Source organism: Callionymus lyra, chromosome 10 (genome assembly GCF_982586985.1).
Source record: "Callionymus lyra chromosome 10, fCalLyr1.hap1.1, whole genome shotgun sequence".
Taxonomy (NCBI): domain Eukaryota; kingdom Metazoa; phylum Chordata; class Actinopteri; order Syngnathiformes; family Callionymidae; genus Callionymus; species Callionymus lyra.
Window position 1 is genome coordinate 23,047,292 of NC_141827.1, and position 15,054 is coordinate 23,062,345.

At 36.5% G+C, this 15,054-nt stretch overlaps 1 protein-coding gene across 1 annotated transcript in view; it reads left to right on the top strand.

Annotated features, from left to right (window-relative positions):
- Positions 1-2,997: 2,997 nt before the first annotated feature.
- snta1 (syntrophin, alpha 1) overlaps positions 2,998-15,054 on the top strand; it is a 39,482-nt gene continuing 27,425 nt past the window's right edge. Inside the window, exons 1-2 of the mRNA XM_087801482.1 lie at positions 2,998-3,371; positions 14,039-14,224. Coding sequence (XP_087657608.1) covers positions 2,999-3,371; positions 14,039-14,224 — 559 coding nt within the window. The 5' untranslated portion in view covers position 2,998. The remainder of the gene's footprint in view (positions 3,372-14,038; positions 14,225-15,054) is intronic.

The following is a 15,054-nucleotide window of genomic DNA, read 5'->3' on the forward strand; positions in this document are numbered from 1 at the left end:
TGTCTACTCTGTCAAAGTGCACGTCTGCTGAGTCAGCAAGTCGGGAACTTGGTAATCATATTTAGTTTTTTTTTTGTTACTGATGGATTTCCATCTTACGCATTAACAACTTTTGGAAGGTGTTACAAGTTGTAAAGTTGATGCTATTGATTGTATATTTGACCCGAAACCAAGTGTTTTTTTTCCTGATTCATTTAAAGCAATTTAATTCCCTCAGCAGACACTTAATATACCGCCACGAGCTAAATGAAAAAAGGGACAAAGAATATCAGCTTTAGATTGAAGAGAAAACTTAAGGAAGGTAAGAAGATCAAGGATGGATTGAACACATCGATATGTAAATATCTCTTGACATTATAAAAAAAATGCTTAAATAGTTATTTTGTTGATATTTAAACCTTAGAAATCTTTTAAAAATTGTGGAATTTTCTATCAATTTATCATGAGGTACAAGAAATAACTTCAAATGAATGGAATTAAAACACTAAAATTAAGCCCTACAGCAAGGAATTTAATAAGTTATATTTTAAGTTTAATCACTTATAGACAATGAAATGAATAAATGCATTTGTAAGCAATTTCATAGTTTCGATCTGATATCACAATAAATAAACTTTACAATAAACTCAAACCTAAGAAGGAAGTAGCGTCATTGTTATTAACACAATTATTGTAGATTATATTGTAGACCTCTAGCTGAACAAAACTGCAGGAGATTAATGATAATCTCATCATATAAACCAACAGTGATGTGTTGAGTTCTTCACCTTGTAAATCCAGCTCGAAATCCCTCAAGGGCGAACCTTTTCTTTCCCATAGGAATTGTCTTCTCTCTGTTCTAATGTGCTCTTCCTCTGGTTAATGTCCTACTAAAAAACACACAAGTATCTCTTTATTGTCTATAGCTGAGAGTGTAGTAGTCGATTTGTTGTCATTTCTATCAAGGCAGAGAAACTTTAACTTGAACTATCATCCCTTCTTTGTTCTTGACATAGACCTCAGGTGGCTTCTTGTACCAAGGTCAAAGTCAAGGGTTATCGAAGTCAACAGATACTTCCAATAACAATTCGATTACTACTAGTTGTAAAACTGTATCTATCAAACAACTTTAATACACAATACATTCATTCATTCATTTATTGTCTACCGCCTTATCCCTGGGTTGGGGTTGCGGGGAGACTGGAGCCTATCCCAGTATCATAGGGCGAGAGGCAGGGGACACCCTGGACAGGACGCCAGTCTGTCACAGGGCAATACAGCTGGCGACAATACTTTTTAAAATGTGTCATTTGTTAAATAAATAATTTAGTAAGGTCATGCCTAATGGACCATATCTAGTCACTAAGAGAGAAAATACATGGGAACATGCTTGTTCAAGACCTTGGCTCCTGCAACTGTTTGATATCTGCCGTTTGACCTATTGTCCTATTTAATAGTTTGAGAAAGCATCCACACACCTATTTCTTCACAATAATGTATCTATATTAAATGGTACTGTATTGATTGATTTGATTTTTGCTTTCAAATCATACTTTGTAAAGTCTCAGAGTTGTTTTGAGATCATATTTTATCGGGTTTTGATTTAATTGTTTAAGCGCTATATGACCCTGGTCTAGAAAAGAGCTATACAAATATAACTTACTTACCTACTTTTATTTCAATAAAGTGTGTGTAACATTAGAAAATCCTCCACGGCTTCAGTAACAATGAAATCCAGCAAGATGACTGAGGACGAGAGGATACAGTCGACTCCAGCAGCTTTTAAAGCTGATCGTTTGGACTATATTTTGATTTTCAAAACAAATAAAAGCAGTTACGACTCCGTCATGAGTCATGCGATCAGTAAATTATAAGACGCCAGAATCAACACTTCAAACATATCCTTACCTTACTCTTCCTATATCTTATCTTACTTAACTCTGCAGCGAGAATTCTGACCCGCACAAGAACTCACATTTCTCCGATCCTTAAAACTCTTCACTGGCTTCCAGTTTCTTTCAGGATCAACTTTAAAATTCTGGTTCTTACTTTCAGATCTATTCATGGTCAGGCTCCTCCTTACATCACTGATCTGATCCAGTCTTACACCCCAGCTCGGGCTCTGAGGTCTGTGGATCAGAATCTACTGATGGTTCCTCGCACACGGTTCAGGACCAGAGGAGAGAAATCCTTCCAGTCTGTTGCTCCTAAGCCTTGGAACGATCTTCCTCTCTCTCTGTGTTTGATGATCTACTGACTCCTTCAAGAAACATCTTAAGATGTTTTTATTTGTTCAGGCTTTTCCTTGATTTTCTGGAACTCCTGTTGTGTTATCAGTTTTATCTTGACCTTTAAAGTATATTCTTTATTGAATATTGTTGTGATTGTTTAAGCGCTTTGTGACCCTGGTCTGGAAAAGCGCTGTATAAATAAAAATTACTTACTTACTTACCTACTTTTATTTTAATAAAGTGTGTGTGCCATTAGAAAATCCTCCACGGCTTCAGTAACAATGAAATCCAGCAAGATGACTGAGGACGAGAGGATACAGTCGACTCCGGTAGCTTTTAAAGCTGATCGTTTGGACTATATTTTGGTTTCAAAACAAATAAAAGAAGTTCCGACTTCATCAAGAGTCATGTGATCAGTAAATTATAAGACGCCAGATTCTTCCCTACTATTTCATATATTTTGTCACATTTTCGAGAGCTGGTAAAATGGACCAGACAAAAAAGTCTGTTGCATTTGTGACATACACTGATTTTAAGTGTTTTACTCAAATGTATTATATAGTATTTGTGGTCCAGGGTGGTCTATTTTTATGATGTGGGGGGGGGAGGTACTTTTAGAATGATTGGATGAACAAACTTTGTTTTTTCTTTAAAGTCAGACACGGTTTAAGTGTTTGTAAACACTTGTTTTCTAATCAATTAACTTTTATTTCGAGGTAAAGCTGAGAGGCATGTGGAGGAAGGAAGGAGGGCGAGAAGAGAAGGGGGGGGGGCGACGAATTGTGTGCATGCCCCCTACTCCAGCCCTCCACCCCCCTATCTCTTTACAGGACTGCCAGCCCGTCTACAGTTATTCCAGGAATGCGATGAACATGGCTGCCGCGATGAAGGCGCAGAAAACGGGACTGCTGGAACTTCGGGTGACCGTGGACCGCTGGATCCGCGTGCTGGCCTCGCTCACCGAGGACTCGCTGACTCTTAACCCCGGGGAAGGCGCCGAGGAGCCGGCGAGGACCCCCGCCCTGACGCCCGCCGCCGAGGCGATCAACGGAGACCCCCCGAACCTCAGCTCGTCCCCGGTGCCGGAGACCATCACCAACGTGAAGAGAACCGTGCGGGTCACCAAACAGGATGTGGGCGGACTCGGGATCAGTATCAAAGGTGAGACTAGAACTGGAAACATCAACAACTTTTTTCTTCTTCTTTCCTACAAACAAGTCATTGTCACCTAGTGACGTAGGAGCTGTCGAAAAAACTTCCGCCGCTTGTTAGCCGAAATAAAAGCTAAATATAAATCCGTACATGTGTATTTCGCGTTCTGGTTTGTTCTCGCCATACTTAACGACATACTTGTTGTGAGAATAGTTTGTTTTAAAAGGTGACAGCTGCTACCTGTTAGCTTCCAGTGACCACGTCAGTGTCCGTCAATCACAGTGGACGTTAGCTAGCTTTATAGTTAGCCTATGCTAATGTTTACAACTTTATTGATTCTTATATAAGACACAGGAACATGCCAACACAAATGTACAAGAATACAACCATAGACAAACTATACAATAATTGAAAACTTTCATTTTTACCTAAAGTTTAATTATTTTAGGAAAGTTTAATAGTTATTGTTTGTATGTGTGTACAATTGACAAATCCAGTACTACAAGTATCATTTTTCCAGTTTTTTGGTCAACCTTCTCAATACAAAGTCAATAGATGTGACTTTTTTGTTAAAGCCAAACTTTCAAAATCTCATGCTTCATATTGAACCCCATTTTAAAACGTTTGGTGTCATTGGAAAGTTTGCTGGCAAAGAAATGGGGAAAAAGACGTTCATTATGTATCATCATTTTTGATCACTATACTAATTTGGCTCTCAAAATATGCGAAAACAACAAATAAATGAATAGCTAGGATTGAACAAATGCACTATAAGTTGTTTTAATATATAGTTATTGAAATATAAAGCACAGCTATGGTGTATTTCTTTTGTTTCTGATTCTGAAATTAGTGCAAGTGACTTAAAAGTAAACTTGACTCGGTGAACCGGTGGGTTCCAAAAACGATGTGCAATGTATAATGTTTATCATTGTTATAGGGATTCCAATGAAAATGGGACTCCTTGGATGTTTTTGTCCAGTGAAAACTTAGGCATGTGTTCTACGTCATCAGTATTGTTGTACAGTGGTGACGAAAAAATTCATGGAAGCAGTTGAACGGGAAATATAGTGGTATGGAAGCTATTCACATTGCACAATTAAACATAAAATGCACTGATTGACCTCGGCTGATATGCAGGAAGCAGCAAATACACACATACCTAGTTATTTTTGTATGAAGGAATACATCCTAAAATGTCTTATTTCTACACCGTTGAGTTATAGCATCTCCTTTCAATTTTACTGAAAAAAATAAATGTGTCATGTTCTCATAATGTTTTCACTAGTTTGTACAAGTTGTCTTCTGTCATGGTGCTGAGAAAGAGCTGAGCCAGAGGGCAAAGCTGTTCTGTCACACATTAAAAAATTAACCCAAATATGTTTTTTTCCCTTTAAGGATAAGAGTTTCTTTCAAACTTACTCCTTATTGAAAGGGCAACCAATGTGAAAACCCAATTCTCAATTATAATGTAAAGATTTCAATTAAAGGGAGTTTTGTACAAATAGTCGCATACTGATGATACAATAGAGGTCCAAGATCTATTGAAGACACACTTGAGTCAACACATTAGTTGCCATTAAAGCTTTGAAGAAAGTGTAATATTTATCTTTGTATGAAGGCATACATTCAAAAGTAAAGTTGGAATATTCAAGAATCCCAAATATGTTTTTTTGCCTTTAGAGATAACAGGAGTATCTCTCACACTTTTACCTATTTAGCTGCAAATTTGATAAAACTTTGCCTCATGTTTTCATCTAATTCCTGCTCACAGATGTGGTTTTTATTAACACACTAGTTGGTGTGGGGCTGCCAGAGAAAGGAAGAGACTTCAGGTTTTATATTTGTCCGTTGATTTTTGGCGTGGGTTGTGAAACAATAGCATACAGTGTATTATCACTTCTGTAATTCTTTTTGTGGCTAGGTGCTGGAGTATTTAAGATTTTTCAACGTAGACCGCTACTCTCACCTCACTCTTCTTAGGTCTTAGGGTTACTACGTGTCCAGAGAATTTAAGAAATACCTACAATTAAGAAGGTGGTCCTCAAGCCTGAATTCTGCACAACCCGTACCATTCCAAACACTAGAGCAAGACTTTACAAATGATCAAGCTGCATCTTAAGAGACCACAAATGGTGCCGACATCAAGGAAGAGTTCCACCTGCGAGGTCCCCCCTGTAGTGCTCATGCTCTTCCAGATCAAGGGAAGCTAGTTGAGGTGGCGGCATGGATCTTGCTGGAGGTGTTCCAGACATCTCCAACTAGGTGGATGCCCCGAGGCAGACCTAAAGCTCCCCGAATAGAATATGTCGCACAGTGACTCAAGAACGATTTGGAAGACTTGCAGCATCAAGTGAAAGTACATATATTTCCAAGCATTAACATGACTGTGTTGTAGGAAAGAAACTCATTTTGAAACCATTAGATGGATACACGGGTTAATCTACATTAACTGATATAATACGTCTACCATATTGTCCATATCTTGTCATTTTCAGAAATGGTGAATTAAATGGAGTCAAATTGCTTGAATAAAGAGAATTCAGACTCTTGGTGACAAGCATTTGGGCCACATGGCTGTATAGTTTGTCAGGCTTCTCCAGTTCTTTTCTTTAGTAGGTAAGTAAGTAATTTATATTTATAGAGCGCTTTTCCAGATCAGGGTCACAACGCGCTTAAACAATCAAAATAATACTCAATAAAATATATACTTAAAAGGCCAAGCTAACACAAAGAACAACACAGGAGTTCCAGAAATCTAGGAAAAACCTGAACAAATGAAGATGTCTTAAGATGTTTCTTAAACGAGTCAGTAGATCCATCAAGCGCAAAGAGAGAGGAAGATCTTTAGCCCATTATCCAGTGTTGGGTGAGAAGAATTTCGCAAAAGATGGCTGCTTCATGGTCTTCAGGTTTAGATGGTCTTATAAGTGAAGGGGCTGCATAGGTATCATTGCAAGGACGGTCATTTTTTTTACCTCCAGTAGAGAGTTTATGGTACTGCAGTGGCGTGTCCTGCTCATGGATGAGGGGTCAATGAAGTGTGAGATTGATTGGGAGCGGAGACCAGCTGGATCATTTATGTCTTCAATTTGCAGTAATGTGGGATGAAAAAGATCTAAACCTGAAAGCCACTCTTCGTTCCCATCAATCTCTGTTCCTCAAATGTTGAAGTCTTCCTTCCCAAGACGCAGTAAGTCCCTCATCATGAGCATGAACTTATTACTTCATAAAGTTCTTCCCTGTCTCAAATCTTGACGAACGAGAGGTTACGAGTGCATTATGGTCTAATAATGGGACTCACTCCTCCTCCAGCCAGCTGTAATCCCACCCTGCTTTGATTATACAATGAGTCCCTTGGAGGTAGAGACTTCCTGTTAATGACAAGCTTGACCAATCACAGCAGTGTTTTCAGTGGGCGGGGCTTAAGCACATTTTTTATTGTAAATATTTGAATGAAAAGGGAGTTTTGTATAAACGGACACATACTGATGATACATTAGAGGTCCAAGATCCATTTAAGAGACCCTCAAAGTGTAAATATTGAAAAGACAATGTCACACTCGTCGTACTACAGTTTGGTAAAACCACATTTCATTTGGCCTGTGAGCTCATTTGACAAAATATTTTGGCCCCTTGTATGATTTTATTTGACAGCCCTGCGTCAGGTTTTTCTTGGATGAATTGAATTGAGGGTTGTCAAAGAGATTACTGAGGTCTGACCAGGTCTTCACCTCTTGGTCAGTTTAAATTGTAACTGGCTATCTTTGAGAGGTTGAAGGTGAGATATGGTCGTAGTCATTTAGAGTTCAAGCTCATTCCCAAGTATGTCTTCATGCACATTAAATAAGCATACGACATACAAAATAAATCAATGTTTGTCTTTTGTTGGCTGATCTAAGCAGCTGCTGGTAAGAGAAAGTTAACACACTACATGTGAATTTCTTCTTAATTCGGAGGAGAAAATGAGTCTCTGTTGGCCATGTGGCGAGACAGCTTGTCCTGGCAAACGTTCTGACTAGAAATGAATTCCTTGTCAAAACTCAAATAGATCATTTGCTTGGCCGTGTTGCAACTACTCGTGTTCTTCAATGTATTAGATGGGATGGATCCAAGAAGACCGAAAAAGATAGATGTGATATGCTAATCCATTTCGGTAATTTTCTCCCCTGTTGATCATTACTAAGAAGGATTGGATAGTAGGTTCATATGTGGTTGAAATTAATATAATACATTGATTGATTTAATCTTTATGTGAGTCCAGGGTTAAGAGCGATTTTGTAAAGAACATTTTTGAAGTTCTGTGCCACATTACTTCTATCTTCACAAAAACCTCAAGGTTACCATTGTGTTCTTTAGTTTATACAAATCTAGTGGAACATGTGTTTCGTAGTTTCTCCTAATTGCCAAATCTTACCCATTTTTGCAATTATATATTATATTGTAGATTTAAAATTATTATAATAAATAAATAAATACCTTCTTTAAATGGAACAATACAACTTTCCATTGCATTCTATTATCTACTCTTAAGCTTTGTTTAGGTACATTATGTCCAAACAAAGTATAGCTAGGAGGGACATTTCCAGATCCAAGTCAAACTAAAATGCATCAACATAATTCTATACAGTGATGTGCGGTGAGGTTCATGGTTGGTGAGGCACTGACTCCTTTAGTGTCAGTTTTACAAGTACATTAACCCAAAATGGTAGCTTACTCAATTGGCTACTGGTTATTTCATATCTCAACAGCATTCTTCACACACACATGCAAACACACACCGACACACGCACATGGTCTTGGCTAACATTTTTAAAAGATGATTTAAATTATTTCATAATTGATGTCCTCCATGCCAGTTATATAATACATCTGTCATCTTAGACAATATCACATGACTAAGATAGTTAAAAAAAATATAGGATTTAATTAATAATTTATCAAAAAGTCTTTATTGAATTGTTGTGATGTTTTGTGGGATGTTAGTCTACATCCTCCAGATCTTTGACAGAATTCTATTGTGGATAAATATTGATTTATAGCATCATAAACCTGTCATCTTTGACATTGACATAGGAGTCAAAGCTGAAATATTAGGTTTTAATAATCAATTTATTTAAAATTCTATATTCAAAATCTTTAACCGCCCATATTTAATGATCTGAGATCTTTCAATTGGCTGAAAATCAAAAAATCAAAATTTGTTTTAAACAATTAATACATATAGAAAAAATGAATGAACTGATAAATAAAATTAAAAAAAAAGATTAGCAAACGTGGATTTTAATCAGTATAGAGTACAACCGTGATAATAAAGGATTACAAGGAAGGCGCAGCTGATTCAATGCTCTTAATTTGAAAGCCGAACGTTTATTTCCTCCTATTGAATGGCGTTTGGGGAATTTACCGTAAAGTTTAGCGAGAACTCTCCAGATTTAAGTTTGGCTCGAGTGAAGAAGAATCCTGAGCGATAGTTAGCTTGACAGCAGAATGACGTCAGCGCTCTACTTGTATTAAAATGTTAAGTTTCGATGACACGATCCCACTTTGTTGTATGTTATGCTGGAATGAAAGATAGACCCGCCTTTTGTTGCTTCTGATTGGTTAATATCGTGTGGGGAAATCTGTGATTGGCCAGATTTACTTTTATTTATTTAAATTTGGTCTTAAAGTGATAAATCAGTCAAATTTTAATTTCATTTATTTACTACTCACCCTCATGTCGCCTAAGAGTTGGGATTATTTTCAGAGTAATCTGGTCTTTTCTAAAAATATATGACCATTTCAAAGTAGCCACTGGAGCTCAGTTGTCCTCGTCCTTGTCAAAAAAGACCCCTTTAAAACCTCCAAATACCTCCATACAGTTTGTCTGTTACATACCGTTTGTATTGAAGTCTCTGTATTAAGAAAAGAAAGTCTAAAGTATTAGAAATTGTTCCAAAATACCTTTAAAAAGTCTATATACCAAACTTGTTTTTAGCCGAAGATCCCAGGCTATCTGAATATATCTTGCACGCTGACACTTGTGATGTGTTTCAATGGAGATATAATTGAACCTGTGGCTACAAACTAACCTAAATTATCGAATTTTTTTCGGGACCTTTTCTAATATCAAGGATTCTATACCAGAGATGCATTACTGACGACCACTATGGTGTTATGTGGATGTTTTGGTCGAAGATGAATATTAAGACAAGTCAACAGTGCCGGTCACTACATTAATATGTACTTACATTTTTGCCTATAACTTTAAAAAGACATGGATTACTCTAAAGTAACCTCAACCCTTAGTTGACATGAGGGTGAGTATAAAAACTAGTCCAGTTTGAATTTGGAGTGAATGATTCATTTAAATGCCTCCGCATGAATAGTAAAAAATGAATGAAATACTTTGAAAAGGCACATTAGGGATGATCTGATTATTCATATATTAACATTTTTGTACTTAATGTTCTTTTTAAAGGTTAAAATGGACAAGATAAATAGTGTAGGTAATACGTGGAACATCACCTTATTGGATGTAATAAATATTAAGAAAATGTAGTGAAAGAATAGCGTTTTTTAATAAACGGGTAACAACCTCTCTTCAAAAGTGAATTGAAACATTTAAAAGTTATAAGAGAAACCAGAGAAGGCTTTTACAATGTGTGTTTTTTAATTTGTGTTGGCAGCAACCAGTTGGATATTGGTAACTCATCAGTTATCGTACGCCTCTTTAAAAAAAAAAAAGTCTGGGCGACACTAGATGCTGAAAGTAAACACCATGTGTCTTCAATTTTTCGGAAATCTTTTTTTGGTTTCAGATCACAGTTTGTAATTAATGAAAGATCACAGCTATTCAAAGAAAAACCATCTGTATTCGCTTGAGTGTGTTTACTCTTTCGGGCCTGGCCCGGGTCAATCATTCTGATGAGTTGACGGACAGCTGATGATGTTTATTATTGTGGCTTATTATGGCAGCTGTTGGTGGCTGTATTTATAATAACAGTCCCGTCTCTTCTACCACATCGGGTCCTGCCCCCTTAATGACATGAATGCAATGTCCATCTCCGTGGAATGGGGCGGCTTCAAAAAAAAAATCAGACAGCATGTTATTAAAACAAAATCATAGCTGGAATCCTGCTGGCTTGACATTGTTATGATGCCAGTTGTTCAAAGGCAGTGGTTGGGGGGTGGGGGGGGGGGCGGAGGAAGTGTGAAGCAAGCAGATAACCGGACAGATAAAGACACTAAAGGACAAGATGAAAACAGACATGCATCAAAGAAGGGCATCAAATACATATGAAGGGACAGAAGTGCTAAAAAAAAGTGAGCGAAAAGAAAGAAAAACTTGTACTTACTGCCACTGTGACGCCAACAGCTGCGAGAAAGAAGGCCTGCAGGAGGCAGTTGTCATTGGCCGAAGATGAAAGTTATGCGAGCGGACCACTCTTACAAGTGTTAATTTTGAGGGATCTCGACCCAGCTTTCAGAAGGCTTGGAGCAAACCTTTTAACACACACTCTAAATTTAAGAGTGATATCATTGGTTTATGGATTTGTTTCAGAATTAGACGTAGTTCAAACAAATGGGGGTTTCAAATTGTTTAGTTAATTGTGATCATTTTTGATTCTGAACTTTACAGTTTTGTTTTTGTCAAGTTGACTTTGTAGACAATATATTTCCTGTGTGTTGGTCTTCTCGTGACTGAAGTAGACTTTGATTGTTCTGGTGAACGGTATGACAATATAAAATGGTTTTTTTATGCAGCACTTTATGTAACCCTGATCTACTTTATTTATTATTTTATTATATAATGATTTGGACAAGAGAAAACATTGTCAATGAATAGAACTGTGGGGCTGTAGTGACGCACTCATCTCACGATTCCATTTGATTTATTTTGATACACTTTCCTGAATAGAAGTGACATCTTGAATTAATAGAACTCAAAAACCAAAAAAAGCCCAAACATCAGCTTCTTCTCCCTCAGTCATCTTGTGGGATTTCATTGTTTTTATTTTAAATTTGGTAGAAAATAATGACTTTAATAACATTTAGCAGCTGTTCAATCACAACACCAAAATGAACAAACGCTGGGAATAAAACTATTTTATTTTACACACACCTAATTGAATATAAACAAACCAAAAGTGATATAGAATAAAAATTAAATATAAGTACAAGAATAGCAACAATTGATACAGTGCTGTTGAATATTGAATGTTGATAAAGTATGGTGAAAAGATATCGTTGTGTGTGTATATATATATATATATTTTTTTTTTAATTTATTTATGTATTTTTTATCACACCCATATAGGACTGTATCTGTTCAAGTCTGTTTAACAACAATAAATAATTGTATAATGACATGTTTTGATCTGCCACAAACACATTTAAATGATTACAAGCTAAAGTTTATGGCTTTTATTAATCACTCATTAAAGTTATTAATTAAATTTATTACGAGTGCACTAAACATGCAGTGATTGTCTTTGTGGGGGTTTTTTTTGTCGCCATCTCCATTTATCATTTAATTAAGGAATGGTTACTAGTTAATAACATTATTTCAAACTTAAATCAAGGAAAAAACTTCATAATGATGCACATTTAATGATGATATTTTTCTGAATTCCAATTGAATTGACATTTTTTAACAGGATTTGAATTCACCGCAATGACACCTGTGAATGTGTTGCTAGAAGATATCATCAATTTCTTTCCCTCCCACTTACTAACAAGCAGTACTTCTTCCTAAAGCAAAGGTTAGTGAACGTTATAAAGAAAAAGGTCAACAAAACGATCCTGCCTTTGCCTGTGTCTCTCCGATTTAACCAAAGCTTCCCAAAGAAATATAGACATTAAGGTCACACAAGGTGCACGGCAGTATTTTAATAAGCTCTTTGAGCTCTTCATTACTGAACATACATATTTCTTTTTTGGTTCTCTTATCTTAATCAAAAGATTAACTTAACTCACTGCAGTGGTACAGATTGGGTGTAAAGGTTATCAGGAGGTTATTTTGAGTCTTCGAGACATTCTAATCTAGCTCTAAGTATTAGAGGTGACTTAAAAGTGAAAGAATCTCCCTTAATTGACGTGTATAATTCCTGTTTTAAAGGTCTGTGGTGTTGTCAGTGTAACGTCCAGCCTTGCATTAAGAGTGTCCCAGAAATAAGTGATGTATTCTTTATGATCATCTCCACACTTTACTTGTTTTCCATTTACAAGTTTGCTGATGAGTTCTGAAATAAATTGCCTTACCTAATTAAATCAAGGCAACTCTCCTCCTGCATGGGTGCTCACTTAGATCAGTGTACATTGATGTGATGTATACCTTCTGGTTTAGGCAGCGGATCTCAGATGCTTTTCCTCCCACCATCTCATTAAAAAAATAAGATGCTTAATGCAAAAACATTGTTTTTTTTTTTTAAATATACAAGATAATGTGTACATCATTTTCAGAATATAGTCTGAACCCAGTGAGTTTATGTGGGCTTTACTTGCAATAGTTGTTAATCCAATACAAAGTTAGGTGGCAACATTTTTGGTTCCTAATGGCTTCAGTTTATTATTTCTGTGGCTTTATTTATTACCATTTAATACAGTATGTTGCTACTTGGGACTGGTTGATGAGGCTTCATGAAATAGCTGTAGTAAAGTTTTAAAGGGCAGATAATGAGGTCCAAGATCAATTTAATGGACACATCAGTATATGTGTGTTTGCAGACACAAACATTCACATGTGCTTAAGCCCCGCACACTGAAAACAAATGGATTTTCTGGAGATTAAACATTGTTTACCATAACCACGCCCACTCTGCTGTGATTGGTCAAACATTAGGGTTGGACATCATGCGTCATCAAAGTCTACACCTCTAAGGTACTCGTTGTATAAACAAAGTGGGACGTGACTACAGGAGGAGGAGTGAAGCCTTTATTACGTCACAATGGACTCCTCTCTCGTAACCTCTTATTCGCCCAGATATCAGACGGTGGATAACTTTATAAAGTAACAAGTTAGAGACTTACTGCATCAACATTTGAAACATGTGACATTAGTCGCCCTTTAAGGAAAACGTACTTTCCTATGTCTAAGCTCAGGTTGGTTTCTAGAGTCAGAATAATATCAAAATCAGAATATAAATATGATGTTACATGACTCAAACTATGGCATCATCTAATATAGTATACAAAATGCAGATTCAAAAGAAGCTTATTAAGCTCAGCAATTAACTCTCAAGAAACTTTGCATCAAAAATAACATTCACCTCATCTAAGTCGAGCTTTTTATTTGTTATGAACTCTCATATTTTAATGACTCGTTTAAACAAAGATTATTTAAATTCACCATCAAGCCTTTATGTTACTACCAACCAGCAGGTATCGACAATTATTTCTGTCATGAATGGTTTTATTTAGGAGAGAACAACAGATCCGTCAGCTTAGGGACTGACCTTTAATGAAATAAGTGGAAAAGATGGGGAATTGCCAAAGGCAAAGCTAGGATTCTGTCCTCAAATGCTCCCACAACTGATTAAAGATGAAAACTGCAGGAAGTTGGAGATAATTTGTTTTGCTCAGTTTGTTAGTGTCATTAGATTTGTCATTTAAATCCAGAATGGTTGTAAATTAAGACTTAAATAGTGATGCAAATTCTAAAGTGGTTTGTAAATGGAGCTATTTCAAACTTGCAGGAGGAAAGGAGAACAAGATGCCCATCCTCATCTCCAAGATATTTAAGGGGCTGGCAGCTGACCAGACGGAGGCGCTTTACGTCGGAGACGCCATATTGTCAGTCAATGGCTTTGACCTCCGGGAGGCCACGCACGACGAGGCCGTGCAGGCGCTGAAGAAAACGGGCAAGGAGGTCATTCTTGAAGGTAAGATTGAAAACTGTCTCTCTCTTGACTAACCTGAAGCGTCTCTCTGATCTCACGTCCGCTGTTAATGTTCATTATTAAATAGGTGTTAATTGACTCAGGAGTGAAGAGGATACTTGTTGCAAGAACGAGGTACAAGTTTCACACTGATACCGATATTATCATTATTTATCCATTCACTCTTGAGGTCTACTTAGTTTCAAGAGAAATTACTTGCTTAGTTGTACGCAATTTTATAAATATTAACGGTGTGATAACATATCTATACAGCGATATTTCACAATATTTATTTTTCACAATACTGTTTTGATATTTAACAGCACTGTATCATTTAAAAATATATATATATATTTATTTTTTTGGTTCATATTTCAATAAAGTAATATTTGTAGAGTGCTTTTCTAGCAATTAAATTTACAGCGTTAGCTCATATTTGTCTTGAAATGAAACCCCCGGTCGCTAGATGGCAACAGCCTTTACGTCTTCCGTCGATATTGGAATAATAAAATCCTGCGAGATCCCGGGGACGACTGATGTATACCTGTGATAACATATTGACACAGCGAAATATAGCAATATTTATTTTCACAATACTGTACTGATTTTTAACAGCACTGTATCAATTTAAAAAAATGATTATTTTATTTATTAATTCATTTTTAGTTTAATTATTTTACATTTATTTATAATGATAAAATCCGACGAGATCCCGGGGATGACTGAGGACGAGAGGATACAGTTTACTTTAGCAGCTTTTAAAGCTGATGTTTGAGCATATTATGGTATCAAAACAAATGAAATCAGTTAGGACTTCTTCAAGAGTCATATGG